The sequence below is a fragment of the Salmo salar genome, chromosome ssa11 (assembly GCF_905237065.1).
Source record: "Salmo salar chromosome ssa11, Ssal_v3.1, whole genome shotgun sequence".
Classification (NCBI taxonomy): Eukaryota; Metazoa; Chordata; class Actinopteri; order Salmoniformes; family Salmonidae; genus Salmo; species Salmo salar.
Genome location: NC_059452.1, coordinates 24,500,520 through 24,525,995, shown reverse-complemented (window position 1 = coordinate 24,525,995; position 25,476 = coordinate 24,500,520). Strand labels below are relative to the sequence as shown.

The following is a 25,476-nucleotide window of genomic DNA, read 5'->3' as shown; positions in this document are numbered from 1 at the left end:
AGCATAGCCAGCCCTGAAGGGATTGCTTTAATTACATAAGCATTGTGCTAATGGTCCCTGGCTCAAACCACTCTTGACAACTTAGGCCTTTGGTGTTGTCAGACTAAAACCAAAGCTTTTTAGATAATGGCTCGTCATGGAAAGTGTGATACAGCTAGCAAGTGTCGTTTTATGTAAGAGGGTCAAATGTTGGACATTTTGCTGCATTTGTATTTGTTTGGATTTATTTGACAGTTTTTCTATATTGTTAGGTTGGTTTTTAAATAATGTGTTCCTAATTGAAATACTCTCTTCAACAGCTTTCATGCCATCCTCCTCCTTATCTACCCAGATATTGTGTGTGTGTGTGTGTGTGTGTGTGTGTGTGTGTGTGTGTGTGTGTGTGTGTGTGTGTGTGTGTGTGTGTGTGTGTGTGTGTGTGTGTGTGTGTGTGTGTGTGTGTGTGTCAGGGATCAAAATATTGAATGCCAGACCCTCCTGGACCCCAGTACTCACAGCCCTCCTTGCAGTACTCGACCCCATAGCCATCCAGCTCAGACGAGCCCAGATGCTCCGGGGTTCTCCACTTCAGTGAGATGGTAGTGTCACTGATGTCATCCACGCACAGGCCGACAGGCTCACTGGTTGGGGCTTAGAGAGAGAGAGAGAGGGACACAAGAAAGGAAGAGAGAGGGAGATCAGCAACATTATTCTAGTCTAAATAAGAAATCAATGACAAGAAAAAAGACATCAATAGTTCTATATGTTATGTCACAGGATGTGACTGTAAAGAAGACATGTTGCAAAACAGAGAAGGAAACATTTCAGTGTCAGCAGGTGTCAAGGCAGGATATTTTTTATTGTGGATTTACTGCTACCTGTAACTGATGCCTCAGCATCAAGGCAGCTTAACTTAGCTGCAGATAAAGTGCAGTGTTGCTACAGGTAGCAGCCATGTAAACTAGGGTCCTCCAATAAAAGCATGAGTCACTTCCTGAAATACAGTGTCTCCAACCTTACCGCAACCCATGTGTTAAGCTCCCCTGCAGGCTAGCTGACATGGAGCTAGCACATTGGAGATTTAGTATGGACCTTGCAGGCTCCCGAGTGGCGCAGCAGTGTAAGGCACTGCATCTCAGTGCTTGAGGTGTCACTACAGACACCCTGGTTTGAATCCAGGCTGTATCACAACCGGCTGTGATTGGGAGTCCCATAGGGTGGCGCACAGTTGGCACAGCGTCGTCCGGCTTTGGCTGGTGTAGGTCGTCATTGTAAATAAGAATTTGTTCTTAACTGACTTACCTAGTTAAATCAAGGTTAAATAAATAATACGCAAATCCAAGCCACTCCATTTAGGATGGTATGTATTCATTTGTGGATGTCCATTACCCATTTCATATGACATGTTTACTAATTACAATTCGTATTACATGTTACGAATTTCTAAAACGAACAATGTGTTACGGATTTGCGACACGTTCAATATATTACGAATTTGCAAAACGTTTGATATGTTAGAAATTCTAGCTAGGTGGCTGGGGGGTTAACGTTAGCTAGCTGGCTAACCTTAGCTAGGCTAGGGATTATGGTTTGGGGTTAGGGTTAAGGTTAAGTTTATGAGTTAGGTTAAAGGGTTAGATCAGGGGAAGGGTTAGCTAAAAGGGTTAAGGTTGTGGTTAGGGTTATCTAACATGCTTAGTTGCAAAGTAGCTCAACACTCGTAAGTAGTTGAAAAGTTGCTAAAATGCTAAAGTTATCCATGATGAGATTCAAACTTGCAACCTTTGGGTTGTTAGACGTTCACGTTATGCTAACTTGCTAAGTAGTTGCAAAGTAGCTCAAAAGTAGTAAGTAGTTGAAAAGTTGCTAAAATGTTGAAGTTTTCCATGATGAGATTCAAACTCACAACCTTTGGGTTGCTAGACGTTTGCGTTATATGCCTACCCATCTACCCCGACCAACCACCCTACTTTTGTTTTTTCCCATAGGTAACAATCTGTCTTCTGTAACCATCAGTGGAGGTTGCTGAGGGGAGGCCGGCTCATAATAATAGCCAGAACAGAGTAAAAGGAATGGCATCAAACACATGGAAACCACGTGTTTGATGTATTTGATACCATTCCAATTATTCTGCTCCAGCCATTACCATGAGCCCGTCCTCCCCAATTATGGTGCCACCAACCTCCTGTGGTAACCATACCAAACATGACATATCATACTAATATCAGTGTTTTGGATTTACCTTTACTATGTTACGTCTAGTCTATGAGACAAGGCTGCAATACTGGACTAGCTGCATCACTGCTACTATGGAAACCATTCAGTCCCTATAAATTTTAATGTCATGTTCAAGTCACCATTTTTCTTAGAAAATGGGTAAATAACAATGGAGAAACAAATGGAGAGTATCTCACACATTTTTTGTTTACATCCAAGAGTCTAAAGATTTATTTCATGAATAATCCTCCAAATATCAAGAGAGAGACCTGAGGTCATTTGTAATTTGTTTGTCATAGCTGATTTGTACCACATAAACAGTTTGTATGTAACAACACATTAGCACATAGAGACATCCTGCAAAAGCAGCCTAAAATAAGCTCAAGCTGACAGCCATCAGAGGTTGAGTTACAGAGTTGCCTTGCCCCCGAGCCCATGGTCCCATGTCACAGGTTAACCAGACAGGGGGCCATGTAGGCACGTACTAGAGGTCAGAGTGCAGTCTGTGTTTAAAGGGTCAGACTGAATGGGAAAGACCAACCGGTGGCTAACGGCAGTACAGGAACACAGCAAACATAATACTTTGATAAACTTCCTTTTCATCTTTTTAGCCAACACACGAACAACAACATAGGAAAGTCTGTTAGTAGAAAACTTTTCTTCTCTTTTGCGCCTGTGAGTTTTAATATAGAGAGACAAGATATACATTAAACAACAAACATCTCTGATTTACCAATGAAGGTGGCACTGTTCATTCCTACTTATATTGCCCTTTACAATAACAGTAAAAAAGAGAACAGAACCTCAGAAACCACAGCCAGGGTCTACCTTCTATCTTATTATCATAATTATTATCATCATTAAAGAAATCCCAGTATTTATTACAGCACAAACCATGCCCCTAATAGTTGACCCTAGCTTAGAGAAAAATAAATCAATGCCTACTCCTTGGAGGTTCCGGCTCTGGTACGGGCTCTGGTGCCGGGGAAGGCTCTGGTGGGGCACCCTCTGCTGGAGGAGCTCTATCGGCTGGTGGGTCTCCTTCTGCCGGAGAGGCCCCATCCTCAGCTGGGGGTGCCGGAGCTGGGGCTCCTTCTGCTGGGACTGGCTCTGCTGCGGGTGCTGCTGGCTCAACAGGGGCCTCTGGTGCTGGATCTGGGGCTGGTTCCTCTGGAGGAGGTGCTGCTGATGCCTCTGGCTTGGCCTCCCCCTCTGTCGGTGCCTTTGCTGCACCATCCACTGGAACCTCCTCCGTTGCCGGCTTCTTCTCGGCCATCTTTGGCAGCATTGGCTTGGTCATCCTTGAATAAGGTTAAGATAGTTCTGTTCGAAGTGAGCTTGTCGTACTCCTCCTGTTCCTTGTCTCCCACACGCCTCAATCTACTCTGCTGCTGCTCCTCTTTCTCTCTCTCTCTCTGTTCTGCCTCAGTGATAGCACTCAACAGCAGCAGTTCAGCTGGGTCAATGTCCTCCCAGAGCAGCCTCAACAGTAGCAGCTAGCCCCTGTGTTCTAAGCAGCTGGTCCCAGCCCCGCCGCGCGCTTACATGCCATTATTTATAGAGGGGGATGCCGCGGATAGTTTCCTAATCAGCTGTCTTACGAGAGATGGGTCCGTCCGGATACCTCGATGTTCACACTCACATCCCGGAGAAGGAGAAGGTAGAAGGGGACCCAAGGTAAAAGAATAAGAGACACAGCAAAGAGAGCCCCTTAATTCAACCAGACTCTGATTTCTGTCCTGAAAACACCTCCAGTCTTATTTTAGCCAGCGTCTACCCAAACATGTTTTCCTTACAAGCACAAGTCTGCATGCCATGGGAACCAAATGTCAAGATGACCATGTGTTGTTGTTGAGTGGTTGCAGGTGCCTGTTGTGATTCCATAGTAGACCTTACATGGCTTAGGGGATATGTGAACTTAACTCTCAGTAGCCGAACCCCCAAGACAATTCACTGTAGTGATAGACCGCACTGACGTCAATACTTCAAGATGAAAACAGTTTTGCACATTTTCAATTAAAATCATGTAAAAAATACATACAATTTGATACATCAAATTGGTAATTTTGTGACATATTAGTGCAACTGTATTATCAAGGAAGTAATATCAACATTATCTTCAGAGAATACAGGTATGTAGCTGCAGTCAGAACATTGGGGTTGTTTCGTCTGTTTTTATGCTCTGTTTATGTTCCGTGGTCAGCTCACAGCAGGTCAGTGTGAGTGTAAATCACACATCAGTCATCTCTGCCAGGACTAAAGTTGTGTTTATGTGACAGTGTGACAATACATGCACACAACAATATGATTATTGTGAATAGACGGATGAATATAATAGTTTGATTAAAACGTTTACATGCAATGTAAGAAGAAGGATTTTCCTAATAATCCTGTTTACATGGACACATCTGAAATCAGGCTTCCTGAAGGGACTTTAATAAATGCACAAAATCACCAATCAAAATAAAAATTCTACCACAGTGACCATGTTATTTTTGGGAAGCCTATTTCATTCTGAGTCCGGACATATACAGTTTGTATGTGAGAACTATTTCTAAGATGCATATTTTCAGTTTGCACACACAGGTTTGCACACACCTCTCTGCATTATTCATCTACATGGGCTAGCTCAGACTGTGTTAGGTTACAGTATGTGAGGTGTTAGGTTACAGTATGTGAGGTGTTAGGTTACAGTATGTGAGGTGTTAGGTTACAGTATGTGAGGTGTTAGGTTACAGTATGTGAGGTGTTAGGTTACAGTATGTGAGGTGAATTGCTTCTCATAAGTAATGGTTTAATTTAATTGATTTGGCATAATACATGATTGCGTTGTAAAGATACATGCTTTCAGACCACTGTGCCCTCTTGTGGTAACTTCCCTCGCGCACAAGAGGGAGGCTTGCGCTGCTGGTGCTGGCACAAGCGCAGATCAAATGCATTGCTGGGACTCCGATTAAGCCGTTTACACATGTCCTAATAATTCAAAAGATTACTTAGAGAACCCGTGTTTAATTGGCATATGTTTACTTCGATTTTGACCTTACCTCGATTAAGTGTAAGGTGTTTACCTGACTTACCATACTGGTCCTACTGCCATAATTAGTTTAATATCAAATTATTAGTGTGCATGTAAACGTAATCATATGACTGGCGAGTGACTGATACCTTTAGCTGACTTGGCCCCACCAGAGCACGCGCCAATATGATGACCATTCATCCCATGAATCATTCTCCACCGCCCAAAGTTTACACCAACAAGTTTTGAAAGCTGACACCTATCTGTTTGCATTTTGAATGACCTGATTGTACGAGGTGCTACATGGAACAAAATGTATTTCCCCATCCCTCAAACAGGCAAGTTCAATTTCATAGATGTCCATAAAAGAAAATCACATAGGAGGGGAACTCACCCACTGGGATGAAGGGTTGTGAGGCAGCGCTGTGACATGACATGCCAATGGCGTTCACTGCATAGACACGCATCTCATATTCCACACCCTCTATCATCCTCTTGGCCTCATAGGTAGTATCAGTGTAGGGGTCAAAGTTCAGCCTCATCCACCTGTAGCTCTTCTTCTTCTTCCTCTCCAGCACATAGCCTGGGAAGAAAAAGTCAAACATTGTTACTATAGACATCACAGGAAGTTGGTGGCACCTTAATGGTTGCAGCGGAATTAGTGGAATGGTGTTAAATACATCAAACACATGACTTCCATGTGTCTGATGCCATTCCATTCGTTCAGTTCTGTTACAGCCATTATTATGAGCCGTCATCCCAGCAGCCTCCACTGATAGACATGTGACTGTACCTGTCAATATACTATAATCAAACTACAAATTGTTTTCTCTACACATGTTTGCTGTAAACAAGTGAGCATTGTGTATGCCTGAACATAAGATCTGGTAAGACATTATGCACGCTACTGTATATCCTCACCAATGATCGGGTTGCCACCATCTGACTTAGGGGGGTCCCACTGGACAACGCAGGAGTCCTCTCCAACACTGAGGATCCTTGGGGCCGAGGGAGGGTCTGGCGCATCTGAGGAAAAGAAAAGGCCATTAAAAAAAAAACATGAATAAGATGACTTGGGACTATAAGGTTCTATCTGCAAAAATATGATTCTGAGATAGTTGGCTTTAAAGTTTCAAACCTTCATTGGTTTGAATGGTGTCCGCAATTTTTATCTAGTATTCTTTTGGACAACAAAATGCATTGGGGTATTTAGAGTACTATATAGGTAGAGAACATTGAACAGTACAAGGCTATGACAATAACTTCATTTGGACAAAAATGCAGATAGAACCTTTGTCCCAAGTTCAAGAAGTGTAAAATACAGGATAAGCAAGTTACAACCTGATTCAACTAATGTCTCTCATCTCTTTGACTAATGACAGAAAGAAAAATGTATCAACAAAAATCCTTGTGGACAGTGGTTGCATCTTACCAACAACTTTGACGTTAATGTCAGCTTTGTCCTCCCCAGCAGGGTTCCGCACAATCACAGAGTAGAGGCCCTCGTCCTGTTTATCCGCTCCCTCAATAGTGAAGATACAGTGTCCCTTGGTGCTCTCCACGTGGAGCCTTCCATCTCCCTCTGTCATCACCTGACTCATAAGGACAGCAGATCATTAGTGGAGTCATTCTCATTCAACTGAACTAAAGGGATCAATTCCAATTCGTAATAGAACCGTTTTTATCATCTGATCTGGGGTGTATTCATTAGTGCACACCGTTGCAAACAAGAGTTTCTTAAAGGACAAATTCAGGTAGGTCCCTCCTTGCTTCGGCTTGCTTGTTTCCGGTCTGTTGTAGTGAACATAACCTTGATGATACTGTTTATTGTCAAAGCCAAAAAAGGATGAAATACACTTTCCAAGACACATTGGCTGGAAAGGATTTACCTGGTCATGCTTTTTGGCATGAAAACCAACCACACTGGGAGGTTTACTCATAGACTCAGCTGAAATGTTCATGCAAAAGCAGCTATAATACTTACAGTTCTGCCATGGTGTCACCCCTTCGATGTCTTTCATTTCAGCAAAATATTTCGAACATGCTCTTACCTGATCGTCATGAAAGTATGAAACTGCATGCATTGTTTAATTAGCATTGAATGCTGTGTTAAGTTATCAGGCAACATGTTGCCACCCAGGCCTCTATTGGTACAGACAAAATAAAATCCTTGACGTTTTGACGTGAACAGTGTGTGAGAGCATGAGGAATAAAAAGTAACAGGGATGTCAGAAGAGAAAGAAGGACAGCATGAGACTGACAAAAATGCACTAAACGAAATATACATCGGAAAGAGATGCATTTTTTGGAACCCAGGTGTTATGGAGAGAAGTAGTAACACAGAGATTGAAAAGAGACATGCACAGGCCTCAGCGTTGGTGTTTAGGGCCACACTCACATCCCCATCCTTGATGCTCCATGTTTCTGCCGCCACCTCAGAGCCAGCCTACATGAGCAGAGTAAAGCAGTAAGGGTGCTGAAGAGGAGGCCAGAGGGTATTCCCCTCTTGTCCTCCCCTTCTCACCAACTAACCTCCCGTTCCCCGCAATCAACCAGTCACCTGCAGGCATTTAGGTCATGTGATCACCTGCAGACCTCCTACCTGTTGGGATGGGTGAGGAAGGGACCCTCTCACCATGAAAGTGAAACAATTAGTCAATTCATAAATTAAAAAGGTTGACAATGGAGAACATGGGAAACCACAGAGTTGAAAGTGGAAAACAAGGTCAATCCCATAGCTGATAGTGAAAAAACAAGGAAAGAAACATTAATAATTAAGCTAGTCAACAGTATGTGGCCACTGGTAGTGGAAGAGTTAATTGTATGAGTGAACATACAAAGTAGCAGACAGCCTATGACTTACTAATGGGGCAGACAAAACAACATGGTTCAGTCTTCTCACAGCAAGCCTTACCTGATCATCTGTACAGTCATTGGAACTGAGGTAGTCTCTCCTAAACATCCACTGGCCAGAGGCCAGCGTTCACACAAGATTGGAATAGAGGCTATGTGCTAGCCTGTGTGGCTAATGAGGAAAACCAGCAACTTTACCTTTTCTCCCTTTGTCCAGATCACAGTAGGCGCTGGGTCTCCAGTGATGGGCACGTCCAGTCGCAGCTTGTTCCCAGCCACCACCACTATGGTGGAGTCGGCCGTGTGACCCATGCAGTCCAGGTGGATCTTTGGAGGATCTTCAGGAGTAAAGAATGATGGACATGCAACATATGTAAATGTATTCTTAATCCGGCAATCCAAGACATATAATCTTTGCAATTGAATAAGAGGCTCCGAGGATGAAGAATAAACCATGGTATACCTTGGCGAGGCACATAATCAATCTTGACCTCTGAAAAGCAGACAAACACGCAATTAATTTATTAGATGAAAATGATCATTACGAAATGTAGGGGCACATGACATGGTGTAATTGTAAAGGTACCCAGGAAGTTGAGTTTGGCTGAGAGGTTGAATGCGTAACCCTCTGGAACAAAGGTGTAGTCACCCTGGTCCTCGGGTTTGACGTCATCAATAGTGAGTTTGTGGATCCTTCAGTGAGAGAACATAATTTTCAATAGTATTTGTCCAACTACTCAACAAACCTTCTGATCCTACTCAGTACAACAGTATGGATACCATTCTCACCTGCCAATGTGTGTAATATGGGTCCTGGCATCGGCCTTCACTTCCACGCCGTTCTTGTACCAGATACCCTTCACAGTCTCATCTGAGACCTCACACTTAAACACAGCCTCGTCCTTTGCCTTCACCGTGAGGTCAGCAATGTTCTGGTACACCTCCAGTTCCTTCTCTAAAGGGTCAGAGGTCAGAGGTCAGAGATGATTCACAATGTATGTTGTATATGAAGTATTTCAGAGTATGGGTGTGTTCATTATGATCCAAGGTTTTTCTGGGGGACTTTTACTAGGGAATCCTAGGTGACATTGATATACTGTATAGTATACAGTATACAGTATATACAACACCAGATGCATAGAGGATAGGGCATCTGATCCACACAGGAAACAAATACTTTTAGACATCAATGGACGCTGCAAGCTCAATCCGCAATGATCAATGTAAACTACTCCACTCTTAGTGAAGGTTACAGCAGAATGAAGTTAGCAGACAGGAGCAATGAGAAGCTGCTCCCAAGAGCATAATGGGATTGGCAGCTTGTAATTCTTGGCAATGGCTAAGTTTGAATAGAGGCCCAGATAAACTATTGTTGTAAGGCGGGCCAGACACCAGACATCATCTTTAAATTCAACTAAACACAACAACCCCTGAGCGACACACAACAAAATACTACACACAAGATACTTTTGTATTCAGAGGTTCGTGCTTAGTCCCCTCCTGTACTCCCTGTTCACCTATGACTGCGTGGCCACGCACAACTCCAACACCATCATTAAGTTTGCCGACGACACAACAGTAGCAGGGCTGTTCACCAACAACGAAATAGACTGCAGAGAGGAGGTCAGAGACCTGGCAACCTCTTCCTCAACGTTAGCAAGACAAAGGAAAAGAAGGGCCAAGCACTCCCCCATTTACATCGACGGGCCTGTAGTGGAGCGGGTCGAGAGCTTCAAGTTCCTTCGTATCCACATCACTAAGAAACTATCATGGTCCAGACACACCAAGACAGTTGTGAAGAGGGCACGATAACTCATATTTCCCCTCAGGAGACTGAAAAGATTTTGCATGGGTCCTCAGACCCTCAAAAAATGATACAGCAGCACCATCAAGAGCATCCTGACTGGTTGCATCACCATTTGGTATGGCAACTGCTCGGCATCCAACCGTAAGGCGCTACAGAGGGTCGTGCGTACGGCCCAGTACATCACTGGTGCCGAGCTTCCTGCCATCCAGGACCTCTATACCAGGCGGTGTCAGAGAAAAGCCCTAAAAATTGTCGAAGACTCCAGCCACCCTAGTCATAGACTGTTCTCTCTGCTACCGCACGGCAAGCGGTACCGGAGCACCAAGCCTAGGACCAAAAGGCTCCTTAACAGCTTCTACCCCCAAGCCATAAGACCGCTCAACAGTTAATCAAATGGACAGCTACCTGGACTACTTACATTGACCCCCTTATTTTATTCAAATGTATTTTTTTGCAATGACTCTCTTGCACAGGTTCAATGTACACTTACTGGAAACCACACACCCACACATACTACACTGACACTGCAACACACACACACACACACACACACACACACACACACACACACACACACACACACACACACACACACACACACACACACACACACACACACATGCATATTGACGCCACACAGAGACATAGATTCACACTCCTCACATATGCTGCTGCTACTCTCTGTTTATTATCGATGCGTAGTCACTCTATCCCTACCTACATGTACTGTACATATTACCTCAATTACGCTGTCACGTTCTGACCAGTATGAGGGTTATTTTGTTAGTGTAGGCTGGTCAGGACGTGGCAGAGGGTATTTGGTTTATGTGGTTCGGGGTGTGTGTATTATGTATAGGGTAGTTGATTTATGTATTCCGTTTTTTTTTTGGTCACTGCTCTGTTAGTCTATGTTCTTTCTAGTTAGTCTGTTTCTATGTTTAGTTAATTGGGGTGTGGACTCTCAATTGAAGGCAGGTGTTGTCTAGTTGCCTTTGATTGAGAGTCCTATATATTAGGGTGTGTTTGTAATTTGTGGGAGGTTGTCTCTTGAATTGCTGTCTTTTGCCGTCAAGTCTGTATTCGTCGTCCATCGTTTTGGTTTTGTTTGTGTAAGTGTTTTCATTAAAGTTAATTATGAGCACTCAACCCGCTGCGCCTTGGTCCATTCCTGATGACCGTCGTTACATACGCGACTAACCCGTACTCCTGCACATTTACTCAGTACCGGTACCCCTTGTATATAGCCTCATTATAGTTATTTTATTGTGTTATTATTTTTCCTTTTGTCCATGTAGCAGAAAATTCTTACTTCATTTTTTTAAAACCCTGCATTGTTGTTAAAGGGCTCCTAAGTAAGCATTTTATGATAAGTTTGTATTTGTATTTGGCCCATGTGAAAAAAAAATGTGATTTGATTTTGATTTGGTTTGATAAAAGTATATATACAAACATACATGTCTGTTTATATACAGTACCAGTCAAAGGTTTGGACACAACTACACACTCAAGGGTTTTCTTTATTTTTACTATTTTCTACATTGTAGAATAATAGTGAAGACATCAAACTATGAAATAACACATTTTGGAATTATGTAGTAACCAAAAAAGGCTATTTGACCAAGAAGGAGAGTGATGGAGTGCTGCATCAGATGACCTGGCCTATACAATCACCTGACAACCCAATTGAGATGGTTTGGGATGAGTTGGACCGCAGAGTGAAGGAAAAGCAGCCAACAAGTGCTCAGCATATGTGGGAACTCTTCAAGACTGTTGGAAAAGCATTCCAGGTGAAGCTGGTTGAGAGAATGCCAAGAGCGCGTAAAGCTGTCATCAAGGCAAAGGGTGGCTACTTTGAAGAATCTCAAATATAAAATATATTTTAATTTGTTTAACACTTTTTTGGTTACTACATTATTCCATATGTGTTATTTCATAGTTTTGATGTCTTCACTATTATTCTAAAACTGTAAAAATAGCAAAAAACCCATGAATGAGTAGGTGTGTCCAAACTTTTGACTGGTACTGTACATCTACATCCAAAATGTTCCAAACAAATTGCAGGTCTAACTTTAGGACTGCAAAACCAATGTCTGCACTCTGCAGCTCTTGACATCAATGACTGGGCATTTATGGTCATGTTAGGATTGTAAAACGGTCATAAACTGATGTTTAGTTACAGTTTTTCTCAATTGTTTACACACAAATACTGGTACTTGAGACACAATGACCACAACATGTAACTCATGCACCAACCCCCTGAACCAATTCTGCTAAACTACAAGCACAATTCCTGCTTTACACTCAAATTGCAGTTCTAAAACACACTTTTTTTCAAAACACTACACACAATTCTTTGCATTTGGCACAATTTTCATGCAGAAAATCTCTTGTTTTCACAATGAACACACTGCCATTCAAATATGCACACTGACTCATCACATGGGCAAACACCCGTCACACAGTTTTACAATTAGCAATCAGAGCTTTAGCATAAAAGGGCAACAGGTGAGCTCTTCTGTTTTGGAGCAATGGATGCCAACATTGGAAACAGAGGCAGAGCCAGAGGAGTGAGAGTAAGAGGAGGAGGACGGGGAGGACAAGGACGAGGACGAGGAAGGCCAAGGATCGTAATCTCTGGTGAGATCCGAGCCACTTTGGTTGATCATGTGGTCAACCATGGTCTAACAATGAGGGAGGCTGGGCAAAGAGTACAGCCAAATTTGAGCAGGTACACTGTAGCATCCATCATCCGGACATTCTGAAATGAGAATAGGTAAGAAATCTACTCTCACTAGAAAATTGCAGTACTGCATCTCAATACAGTACTCAATGAGTACAGTAGTACAGTATTGCCTGTGGACTGTTCTGTAGGACTGTAAAAATAAAGTATGTTTCAAGTATTTGGGAAATGTATTCCTACTTTGTATTTACAGTATTTTACTATTTGTTTGGCAGAACTGAAAGATTACCAACACAAGGTGGTCGGGAATGTGTTCTGTCTCCTGAACAGGAAACTGAAATCATGAACATGGTCCTAGAAAATAACGCCATAACATTACGGCAAATACAAAGAAAAATAATAGAAAACAATGAGATATTTCAAAATATTGATAGGGTAAGCTTATCAACACTGGACCGTGTCTTGCGCAGAAATAATCTCAGGATGAAGCAGGTCTACAGGGTGCCATTTGAACGCAATTCAGAAAGAGTCAAAGAATTGCGATAACTACGTGCAAGTGAGTCCTATACAATCCCACAATTGATGCATACTCTCAACACTGTATAAATTATACATATTTCAATATTGTAATCATAATGATTGTGCTTCACAATAGTGACCACTCCATGTCTATTTCTGATATTGTAATGTGTGTTTCAGAGAGTCCTTGAGCTAGAGGTGGCTGCAGTGGAGCACCAGTTCATCTTCATTGATGAGGTTGGATTCAACCTCACAAAAAGACGAAAGAGGGGAAGGAATATCCAGGCCAGCGTGCCATTGTTCAAGTCCCTGGCCAGCGCGGAGGGAACATCACAATGTGTGCAGCGATTACCCACCACGGCGTCATCCATCACCATGCTACCCTTGGCCCCTAAAACACCGCCCATCTGATCACATTCCTGGACACCCTACACAACACACTCATTCCACCAGATCAGGTAGATGGCCCAGAGCAGCTCAGGTACGTTGTCATTTGGGACAAGGTAAGTTTCCACAGGGCTGCTCTGGTTCGTAACTGGTTCACTGCCCACCCACGCTTTTTAGTTGTTGATCTCCCTCCATATTCTCCATTCCTCAATCCTATTGAGGAATTTTTTTCTGCCTGGAGATGGAAAGTGTATGACCGAAATCCACAAACGCGTATACCTCTTCTCCAAGCTATGGAAGACGCATGTGGAGATATAGCAGCTGATGCTTTTCATGGCTGGAATCGCCACGCTAGGCGATATTTCCCCCGCTGCTTGGCCAGGGAAAACATTGCTTGTGATGTGGATGAGGTGCTGTGGCCAGACCACAACAGAAGAGAGGATGCAGCATGGTTTTTATTTTTATTTTATTAATTTTTTTACTGTAACTGTATACATTAAATTTTTCTGTTTTGTATGTAGACCACTGTATGTGCAGCTTTGTGTTGGTTGGGAATGGGATGTACACTGTGTACATTGTTTTTGTGGGAAAAATAAAATATATTTGTTACCGTGTATTTGTGTGTTCTGAGTATAAAAACAATATTCTCAAATATTTTACAACACACTTATGTATGTACTGTCTGTGTTTTCCATTCATCATAGTGTTTTACATTGAGCACATCAGTGTTCAACTGGTTCTTATAAATGTATATTCATATGATGGTTTGTGTGTGTCATTTGAAAACAAAACACCATTTTGATAAGAAATAACATTGTTTTGAATGTAAAGTTTAATTTTGCTGGAGAATTGAGGGGTCTTGCCCATTGTGTGTGTTTTTTGATTTGTGTGTAGAGTTCTGAGAATATGAGCCATGCTTTCAGAAAATGTGTGTAAACAATCGAGAAAAACTGTAAGAGATGGTGGAGAATGGGTGTTTTTAGATGCATTATGACACGGCTAAGGTTTGTCACAGTTGAAACTGCTGAAGTGACGTTGTTAATTGATGGTTGTTGTTCAATCACGTAATGGTTTAAATTACTGTTATTTAATTTTTGTCCTACGTTCGTTTAGATTTTCTCCTACGTTCGTTTTCATTGAATGGTCATCATCCAATGTCTCTACCACCTCTCCTGTGGGTTGATTCTCTATTCTCGCTGTAATAGGACAACATTTTTAGTTTGCTGTATTCCCCATCTTTTTGGAAAATCCCTATAAATATACACCTATTGGCACTAATTAGATATTAAGAAGAAATTAAACATGCAGTACAACAGGACAGAATAGAGAGAGTGAGAGAGAAAGAGAACACAGAGAGACAGAACCCATACAGAGAGAGTGCGAGAGAGAGACAGAGACAGAGACAGACAAAGACACATATAGACAATTGAGGGTCACCAGCACGAGCCTGTACCCTTCAGATAAAATATATGGGCCATGTCTTCTAACTTTAGCTGGTATTTGAACAGACTTGTGTCTGTGCTGTAGCCTTGACATAGTGACATGGTTGATGGTGTGGGCAGCCATGTTTCAAGGTTAGGCAGAACAGGGGCTTGCTTGGAGTGACAGGGACATAAGAGTAGGCTGGGTCTCGGTGAAGGGTGAGGAAGAAGATTCACATTGTTTTTTTTTATCTTCAGCCCAGTACTCTAGTTCAAGGATTGCTTTGTCTGTCTTTAAACTGGACATGCTTTATGGACTGCAGGTGGTTGGACCCCTGGATACTAGCTATCATGTTCAACATTGTTGAGCAGAGATGTATTTCAATCTGTTGTGTTGTCTGACGTGAGCACTTACCCGACACCATGAGTTCAGCCATAGATTCACCACCATTGGTTTTAACTGTGTAGTGGCCACAGTCCTCCTTAGTTGCCTCATTAATGATGAGGACGTGCTTGCGGCCATCTTTCTTGAAGCGGTACTTGAAGGACTCATCCCTTGTCAGCTCCACCCCATCTTTCTCCCTGCATAGACAGAGCACCACATGAGCACCAGCAGTCTCAAATTCTCCATTATTGTCTGATTTAATCTAAATTTTTACATCAACATTTCTATATATATTAAGCAACACTATATAAAGACTTTATACACAGTCAGAGGTATCACTATAACAGCTTTGATTTGAGGTTATGTTAGACAGTATCTAGTGAAAGTGTTACAAAGTTGCCGATGTAACACTGTCAGCCATTTTGCATTACACATCGGCACTGACAAATGTTCTCAATATGTCACTTTTCTGAATGGTCATCACTTTACCACAACTATTTAATTTTCACCAATGAAGGCACAGTTGCACAGGTATTAACAGTGGTATCATTGCAATCTGATACTGTATGTTTGCCCAAAGAACCAAATTGGCGGATAGATATTTATTTATGTGCCCATGGTTAGGCCCAATTCCAGGAACATCACAATGTTGTATTTTGGATGGGTGACCATAATTCACGATTACTTTCTCGTTCCGCTAAAGGACAGGGGACGTGCTAACAGCCCTGTGTGACCTTTCATGTGGCTGATAATTTACTGCATGTTGTGATATCCACCCTAGCAATGTGGCAGATATACTGTGACTGAGACACTGTGGCAGAGACACTGTGGCAGAGACCCTGTGGCAGAGACCCTGTGGCAGAGACCCCGTGGCAGAGACCCCGTGGCAGAGACCCCGTGTCAGAGACCCTGTGGCAGAGACCCTGTGGCAGAGACACTGTGGCAGAGACCCTGTGGCAGAGACCCTGTGGCAGAGACACTGTAATATATAGCCCAGCCCTGTGGCAGAGACACTGTACCTGAGACACTGTGACAGGAAGGTCAGCATCTGTCTGTCAATCAGGGAAGTCACAGCCTGGGGGTGACTAACACGTTAAAGCCATGAGTGACACAAATGCCATCTACCGGACATGTGAGGAATGTGCACGATGCAGCGCAGAGTCAAAAACTACATATGTTTCAATCCTTACAACCAGAGTAATGTTATCCTCAAACCAAGATTTGATATGTGGATTAATTCTAACAAGGGAAACACAAAGTACAGCTATTTCCTATATGCAACCTAATGTACCACAATGTCACCATATTAGTTATTACAGCCATCTGTTGTGTCTATCCGAGTTGCTGTGAAATAACGTAAATGTGAACAGTATGCCAGACCATGCTTTTGATGTCCTCGGTCAGGGACTTGGCACTTTGTAAATCTTAAAATACTGTCTGATATGGCACCCATTGTTGACCTCCTCACACCTTCTATGGAAGTGTTTGAGTTTGATTTGTGGGTTGAGAGAACGTCTTACCATTTGACCGTAGCCCCTTCTTCTGACACCTCACACTCTAACTCCACCCGCTCACCCTTCATGACCATCTGGTCCTCCAGATTACTTGTAATAGTGACAGGAGGCTCTGCAGACACACAGAGAAAGAAACAATAAGAACCACCATTATACCACCAGGCACTTTAGCAAATAATCCTATTTCCCTTGTTGTGAGTTTCCCTTGTTATGTCATGATGCTATCTTAAACATCACGCAGGCACAAATATAATGTCTGTGTGAAATGCATTCAAACTAGTGTACAAATGAAACATTGATGTTGAACTGTTGATTGGTAACTTTTAGTTGTCTCACATGCACCTTTGACAAAGAGCTCTGTGGTGCACTTCTCATCCCCGACCACACAAGTGTATGTGGCATCGTCTGACAGTGAGCAGTGGTTGATGGTGAGGTATCGCTTGTTGCCAACACTCTCAAAGATGTACCTGGTAGATGGACAAGAACCTTCATTATCCACTCAATTATTCACCAACACCTTTCATAATAAAATAAATGTTCCTTATTGACAGACATAGACAACATTCAAACCACAATAGCCTTCTGTGTAACACTGTCTTCCTGTTGATGATACATTGTATAGATAGTTGGTAAATTGGTTGATAGCATAACAGTTTTACATCAGTCATCATCATGTTTTCAGAGTAGACAGCAGTGTGGAGACCCCAAAAAGCTTCCATATTTACAATGGTTGACAGTCGTATTCCTGTCTATCTTATTTCAGCCCTTTGCTACTGTCGGTACCTAGCAAAACAATCTCAGATGTGTTGCTTGACATGATGAAAGTACTTACTTGCTGTTCATGAAAGGTCAGCAAGATCAGCACAGTCCATCCATGTGTTGTGGGGGAAGAGAAGAGAAACGTTAGCATGACATAATACAGCAATCTGAGAGATAGCTAATTGTATTGTTGAGTTGCTGAATAAGCATGTGTTGTACACACATTTGTAAGAGATGGTACATCAGTAATTCATTCAATTTGAATGCCAGCTCAGAAAACCCTTTCCGCTGATGGCTACCTTCCAGTTGATTGAATCTCTTGCCCATTCTTCAGCCATTTTACATCTACGTCTTCATTGGCCACCTCAATGCATAGTTTCATTTTATGCCCTTTTTCTACCTGGTAGGCAGGGTCCAGCTTCTTTAGGAAAGCTGGGGTTTGGAGACAGACACGTGGAGAGCAATTACTTTTCCTATAGTTAACAATACTGATCTGCAGAGGTAACATTTAGCTGTAAATACAGATACAGTAGCTAGCTTCTACAGTGGAGGCTTCCATGGAGGGATGACTGAAGGGATGAGTACCTAAATGGGTATTTGCGGTGTCCATTTTAGGATGGGTTCAGTCTCAGGATGCATAATGTATGAGCTGAAGGATAAGTGTTGGTTTCACAAAGATAGAGATACCAACCTTCACTCTTCTTTTCCTCCTTCCTCATCTTCTTCAGCCTCTTCAACATCCCACGCAGGTCTGTGATGCCATACTGGAAGGCGATCTTCTCATACTCACTGGCTTTAGCCTTCTGGAGGATTTCCCATACATCCTCATCAGGCTCACTTTTGACCTGGGACTTAGAGGCACTGGCACAGAAAGAGGACACAAGGGGACAAGGTAAGCCAATGTCTGAAGCCATCACTTAGCATTATCATTAGGTTACATTACTGACCATGCACAGTAACAGTTAGGTCTATCCATGCTCAATAGGCCTACTTATACATTTTCTTCATTACTTGCAATTTTCCATTACAATTTTCTAAGTCATATTTGCATTCAGGTTTCACTCAAAAACTCATTGCAGTCTTCACATAACAATCAGATAGCATATTATTACATCGACAACAATTGTTTCTTACCGATGACCTGGTGAACCTTTAAAAAAACTGCTGCACTCATTCCCGAAGCAGAACCCAAGCGACAAACCAAACAGATTAATACACACATCAAATATACATTGCAGTACCCAAAATCAAAAGCTAGCACCCTAGAACCCACCCATGAAGACCGCAAACAAGCACAACACCTACAACAAATATCATTTCTGCTGCAATGGTCTGCAGACATACAGAAAAGTGCCATAGCTATTGTAAAATATTGAAAATGAATTCCGATTAATCAGAATTATATAGAACATCAAATCAGAATAATTTATACTGCATTATGAATTTTGAATTTTGAAAAAAAAAAAACATTCACATTTTCAACAAACAAGAGACCCTAAAACAATGTGTTTGCCCGTATAGGTCAATGCATGACATCAAGGTAAATGCCAGGGCATGAAATCCACTAGACTAGCAGATGGGTTTGACATTAAGGGATTGAGTGAGATGGAACAATGTTTGTGTGTGATGGGGCGGAAAAAAACCATTGCTTTGAAAACAGGCGGAGTTGTGACTGGAGATCGAAGGAAGGTCTGGAGAGTCAGTAATGACTCATTGTGATGATGCAGTGATACTCATAGGGAAGAAAGAGATGCAGACCACAAAGTGTTGTGAAAGCTTCTATTGCATTCAGATGTGTGCTAAATGTCCTGCACTTCAGATGTGTGCTAAATCTCCTGCACTCTTAGAAGAAAATGTGGTATCTACAACTTAAAAGGGTTATTTTGCTGTCCCTGTAAGAGAACCCTTTGAAGAACCCTATTTGGTTCCAGGGAGGGTTCTACATGGAATCACAGAGGGTTCTACATGGAATCCAAAAGGGTTTTTACCTGGATCCAAAAGGGTTTTACCTGGATCCAAAAAGGGTTATCCTATGGGGACAGCCAAATAACTGTTTTGGAACCTTTTTATCTAATAGTGTACTGCTCTATGTGTTCTAGCTTGTGTGGTAGAAGTGACAGAGTCTTCTACAGGGCATGAGGTGTGTGAGGGTGCAAGGCAGAAGTAGTCTGGGACCAGTGTGAGATTAGCAGGAGGACTCAAGATGCATTGTGAGTAGGCAGCAAGACTGACCTGAAGTCAGGTTAGTGAAAAAGTAACTGGGAAAACATTTCCATTAATCCAATCTGTTGGGTAAACTAGTAGTAGTCACTTACTCTCTGTATAGAGGAGGGGAAGGGGGGGGTGACAAAGAGAGATGGACACAATGAGATAACATGCCCAAGAGAAACAAGCTTACTGATTTGGAAAATAATGATGTTACTCAACTTTTTGTTCTGAAATAATCTGAGATAATTCACACTCACCTTTTCTTCAACAAGGCACTGAAGTCCAACTCTCCTGCTTCCTCACTTCCATCCACACTGCTGTAGAAATATCAGCGCCAATAACACAATATCAGTACCCTATCAAAGCAATGCATTCTGACAGTTTGGTTATCATCATCACCATAAGAGATGAGCAGCACCCTTGAAAACAACAGCAAACATGTTGTCCCCAACAAATGATGCCCCCTTGGGCCAATTTTCAGTTAATTACTATAGCTCCTGCCTTGGACGAATCAGTGTAATTTTGTAAATGCCAGATCTCTGTGGCAAGATGTATCATTCACCCACGTTTTTTCAAAATCAGGCCAGTGCTGTCTGAGTTATCGCGTGTGACTAACGTACGAAGGAACGGACAGAGACAAATCCACAGTCCCCTCCCCGATTTCATAATGGGGGACAATTACAGACAGTAGCAGAAAGGGTCTTGACATTTTTTCAAGGTGGAACGCAGGGAGCTGGTAGATATTTGAAGGGGTAAGAAACAAAGAGAACTTTGGGATGCACTGGAAGTATAGTATAATATAGACGGATAGAGACAGACAGACTGTCTTTTCTGGCAGAAAGAAAGATGATGATCAATGGATGGATGGATAGATGAGGGGTGATAGATGAGGGGTGGATGAATGAGGGGTGGTTGCATGAATGAAAAGACAGAAGAATAAAAGACAGAATGGATGGACAGATGTTTGGTTGGAGAGATAGATGCTTACCCTGTACTAGCGTAACCATGAGAAGCAACAATCTTCCAATCAAAAAACAAAGCACTCAAGGTGAATGCCAGCACCTGGTCAAAATCCCCATGAAATCTGTATTCCACTCTGATCAAAGGGATGAGGGATCTCAGGGAGAGGACAACAGTTTTATATGCGGCTGGAAGTGTTTATCTCCTTCCTCTGATCTCTGAAGCGATCAGGATTAAACAAGGGCCTGGTGGTTTATGTGGTAGAATTACAACACACGGCGGTGGCTTCCTCCAGTGATATCTCTCATCCGACAGCCCTGGAGAACCAGTGCCACAGAAAAGCCTGTGTGTCTTAACACATCCTGGCACTTTCAATTCCATCAAACCAGGGGCAAGACCAAAAACTCACTCCTTCGGCTCAATGTTTGTGCAGCTGGATCCGCTGTTTTGATAAAGACCCTGTGGTAGATCAGAGAGAGAGTTTGAGTGACATATAAAGTTGGTGTGCTGTTAAGCTGCTTGTTAAACCAGCCCATTGTACTCTCTCACCTCCAGACCAGAAGCTGGTTCTGTCAAAGTTGAAACAATGACAGTGTTCACGCTGTCAAGCTAAAGAATGACACAGTGGATTTAACATCTAAGGTGGTCTCTTTAAAAGATGAGTTAGGTCAAACCCTGTCTCTTTCACACCATAGCTGTCTTCTCAAAGTTCAGCGAGGAAGTTACATATTTCCAGAAACTGGCTCTGTTTGACCCAAAAGGAAAGCAGAGAAAAAGAGAGACTGAAAAGCTTTCCCTGAAGTCTTTTTGGTAATCAGAGGCCCCAGTGTTTGGATATGAACCCCCAATGTTGCAGCAAACTATCACTACCTTCCTGATGGTCCACTTCTCTTCTTAGCAGCTCCACTCCTGACAAGTTGGCATTGCCAGATAGTTATTTCTCTCACATATCCAAAGGACTGTATAGATACTATTACACCCCATTTACTTATTGTGTATTGGCACATACTGTATACAAAAAAGAGAAGCATTTAAATAACCATCCAACAATATGCACAGACTGCTAGCTTGGGGCTGTTGAAAAATGCTTTAGTTAATACCATTGTACAAAGTTGATTTGTGTTGTTTTGTTGATACAGCTTGCTAAATAACAACTTGATATACCTTTCCTTCAATCCTTCTCACTTTCGCACACGCACACACACAAACACACACACACCAGTAGAGGCTGCTGAGGGGAGGGTTGGCTCATAATAATGGCTGGAACAGAGAGAATGGAATGGCATCAAACCATGTGTTTGATGTATTTGATACCATTCCATTTATTCAGCTCCATCCATTACCTTGAGCCCGTTCTCCCCAATTAAGGTGCCACCAACCACCTGTGACAACACACACACACACACACACACACACACACACACACACACACACACACACACACACACACACACACACACACACACACACACACACACACACACACACACACACACACACACACACACACACACACAGAAAGAAAGAAATGTTTGAGCTTACGTGCGCCTGAAAGCTGCCCTGATGTCAAACCCTTCCACAGCCCGGGCCTCTGAAACATGATAGAATAATCAGTTATCTCTTCTCTATCATTGATTTTTATACCACAGGTACTATAAAAAATAACTGATATTTACTGTATGCTTTAGCAAGAAAGGCACTAAGGAGAAAATAAGAACAATTGTAGTTTCTGTTAATCTGCCCCTAGTGATTGTACTGTGTGAGAGGGCACCCACCATGCACAGTTAGGTCAAAGTTGCAGCTGTCGAACTTGTCCCGGGATGACACCTCACACCTGTAAGCTCCAGCGAAACTGGGCTTGGCTGCAATGATCTGCATCTCAAAGGTGTAGACCTGAAAACAAAGGCCAAAAATTCCTGGTAATAATAATGTCAGCGAAAACCATAAAACCTCTGAAGTCTTTTGCAAGGCGATCTCTAGGTTTAACAGCTCATTGCAGTGTCCAACCTGTTCTTGGTGACAACAGTATGTAACATGATCATGTATGGGACAAAAGTCTAACCTTAGAGTTACGATCATAAAGCTCCTTGAGCTGCAGGCTCTTTCCAGACTTGCTAGCCAGGTCCATCCACTTCCCCTTAAACCATTTGATGGTGGGCTTCTTCAGCAGTGAAGCAGCATTCACTTTAGCCACAAAATTAATGTTCTCACCTGGACACAACAGTAGGGAAACATGCCATGACATGCCCATAATATCTTTATGAATTGCTTGCATGAATGACTATGATCTCTGGGGTGCTGTTCCTCACTAAGTTACTCTGGATGAGAGAGTCTGCTAAATGACTAATATGTAATGGTGTCACTCACCCACAGCAACCTCCCCACTCTGGGGTTTCTCTGTAAACAGGCCAGTGAGGTCTGTCTTCGTGTCAGGGGCTTGACTTTCTGGGAAGGGAACAGGAAAATGTTAAACAGGACAGAGCTAGGGAGAAGCCGGGAGCAAGTAAACTACCAAGGATAGTTATACCATCTGTTTTTTGTTGGGGTTTTTTTCTTCACAGAAGCTCTGTGAAGGCTGATACAAAGCTAAATTATGATACTTTCAAGTGCAGTGCACAAGTTTTTCAGTGAAGTATATTACAATGTCTCCATTGTCATGCATTGTGACCCTACAACATCACCACAAGCGTGTATCCAGTAGCTCAAAGGATCGGTGGAAACAATCTGTAAACATTGGTCTAACCATCAAATCCTGGAGTGTCATGTGCCTGTATATTGGCACCTGGCTGAGGTGCTACTGGTGTAGTGTCCGCTGCTGCAGGTGTCTCTGCTGGGGCTGGGGCCTCCTCTGGAGCTAAAGTGTCTGTAGCAGCTGGAGCTGCTGGGTCCCCTGCTCCACCCTGGGCTTCCTCTGGTAACAAACAATTTACAATGAGAGACTCATATAACTGAATGTTTCTCGGACTGTAGACCATATACACTGAGTCTACAAAACATTAGGAACACCTTCTGAATACTGAGTTGCATACCCCCCCCCAGGCCCATGTTGACTCCAATGCTTCCAACAGTTGGGACAAGTTGGCTGGATGTTCTTTGGTGGTGGACCCCCGAAAAACTCAGATAGTTCTTTAATTCCACTTGACTCACATTTTAATTGCATAGACAATCCTGGGAAATCCACAATATCAAAAGTGTCACACAAGCAGGAAGATGGCATGCTTGGAGGGCCATTCATTCAGGAACCAATGAGATGATCGAGGGGGGGCATCATGCAGGAACCAATGGGATGCTCGAGGGGTTACATTTTGTGGCTAAGCTTAGCCAATGCGGTTGTTCTCTTAACTCATAAAATGTCTTAACATTTGAGAGCGCTTTGTTTCCGTAGGCACATGTTTGATGTTGTTTTCCCAAATTGATAAACATGTTTGTTAAATCTATGTTACACATAAACGTACAGTAATCGCTAGCGTTACAAAATGTCATTCCCTTACCGTTTTTTGCAACATTGCACACATTTTGATTCATGTTTGGTATGCCTACGATATGTTGTTGCATTTCATTGACTATTTCCTCACCTCTGAGTGGGCACAATGTTTATAGCGCATATGAACCTTTTCAAGACTCACAAGGCAAGAGATAATTTTATTTCCATAAAAAGTGTTTGTTTGCTGTTTGTCCATGGCGCTCCCCATCTGTTTCAAATGTGCAGTAGTCATTGAGAGAGTGTTGAATTTGGTCAACAAAAAATGGAATTGCTAATTTGCTACGTGAGGCTTATTTGATTGAATAGAAGTTCCGTAATTGTTAGGTTGTTACGAATGCACTGATATAAGTGAATGCACATGGCATTTCGGCAACTTTGAAAAAAACTACTTCATATCAGAGTTGTGCCTGTTGTCATAGAGATAGATAGAGGTCTCATCATGGATATAACCCATTTTAACAAGGACATTGTCATTGGGGGTTCCACCATTTTAAATTAGTCAACTGGGTGGGGATTCCTAAGAGTTGGGAGCAATCAGCCAATGAAGAAGAAGACAATTGTTTACTTTAAAATGGAGACAGCCTCAATGGTGCTGCCCAGATGGTCACAGACGCTATAATGGCACAGATATACAGTATATCTCTATGGCCTGTTGTTCATACAAGTATCTTCCCTCTCATTGGCTAGAATGGTCCCACCTGATCTCACCTCATCCTTCCATCTTTAAAGGACATATATTTCCATTGTTGGAGCGGTCAATTGACTATCTTGTCAATATAATAGACAATCTTTTGCTAGATGGCTCTGAGTGGGCCTATCTGTAATGTATTTGTGTGCGGGTGCGTTCTAATAGTTGTAGGTGGCCTTCCTGCAAGGACGTCAATATTATGAATGACTTGACTGTGAATTAAATAAGTTCTGATGATTATTATGTCTGCTTTAGACTATTATTCCACAATGTAGGCTAATTAATGAAAATGCATTTTACATGACAAGTTATGGGTTAACTATCATTTTGACAGAGGTATGTCCCAGGGGGAGCTAAGAAAATATAATTGCTTGTTTGTTTATTTATTTTTGGGGGGGGCAGTTTTGGTAATTGTTAGGAGGCTGATGTGAGCCTGTTATACCCCAACCTGAGTCTGGAGTAGACAGATTTGCCTGCCTCTAGGCATTTTCTTTTTCATTATAAGTGTTATGAGAAGTTTGGAAATATCTATTTTGGATTACTTTTGTCAATATTGTGAATTGAATGTCTGGATCACCATTGACATAAATACAAGCATA

The 25,476-nt window shown here is 42.4% G+C and overlaps 1 protein-coding gene across 8 annotated transcripts in view; it reads right to left on the bottom strand.

The window, feature by feature from the left end:
- Positions 1-25,476, bottom strand: part of LOC106563522 (myosin-binding protein C, cardiac-type) — a 41,298-nt gene that overhangs the window by 10,133 nt on the left and 5,689 nt on the right. For 3 of the 8 annotated variants that reach the window (XM_014129194.2, XM_014129188.2, XM_014129189.2), the window contains 23 exons: positions 23,449-23,616; positions 23,073-23,150; positions 22,768-22,916; positions 22,481-22,598; positions 22,248-22,296; positions 20,003-20,062; positions 19,853-19,855; positions 18,672-18,701; positions 18,229-18,398; positions 17,837-17,969; positions 17,611-17,613; positions 17,121-17,245; positions 16,785-16,890; positions 15,295-15,461; positions 8,855-9,020; positions 8,652-8,758; positions 8,529-8,558; positions 8,264-8,403; positions 7,611-7,658; positions 6,645-6,804; positions 6,134-6,238; positions 5,607-5,795; positions 496-630 (listed from right to left, as the gene is read on the bottom strand). In XM_014129194.2, coding sequence (XP_013984669.2) covers positions 496-630; positions 5,607-5,795; positions 6,134-6,238; positions 6,645-6,804; positions 7,611-7,658; positions 8,264-8,403; positions 8,529-8,558; positions 8,652-8,758; positions 8,855-9,020; positions 15,295-15,461; positions 16,785-16,890; positions 17,121-17,245; positions 17,611-17,613; positions 17,837-17,969; positions 18,229-18,398; positions 18,672-18,701; positions 19,853-19,855; positions 20,003-20,062; positions 22,248-22,296; positions 22,481-22,598; positions 22,768-22,916; positions 23,073-23,150; positions 23,449-23,616 — 2,439 coding nt within the window. The remainder of the gene's footprint in view (positions 1-495; positions 631-5,606; positions 5,796-6,133; positions 6,239-6,644; positions 6,805-7,610; positions 7,659-8,263; positions 8,404-8,528; positions 8,559-8,651; positions 8,759-8,854; positions 9,021-15,294; positions 15,462-16,784; positions 16,891-17,120; positions 17,246-17,610; positions 17,614-17,836; positions 17,970-18,228; positions 18,399-18,671; positions 18,702-19,852; positions 19,856-20,002; positions 20,063-22,247; positions 22,297-22,480; positions 22,599-22,767; positions 22,917-23,072; positions 23,151-23,448; positions 23,617-25,476) is intronic. The other 5 variants (XM_014129195.2, XM_014129191.2, XM_014129192.2 and 2 more) reach the window with 3 other exon arrangements.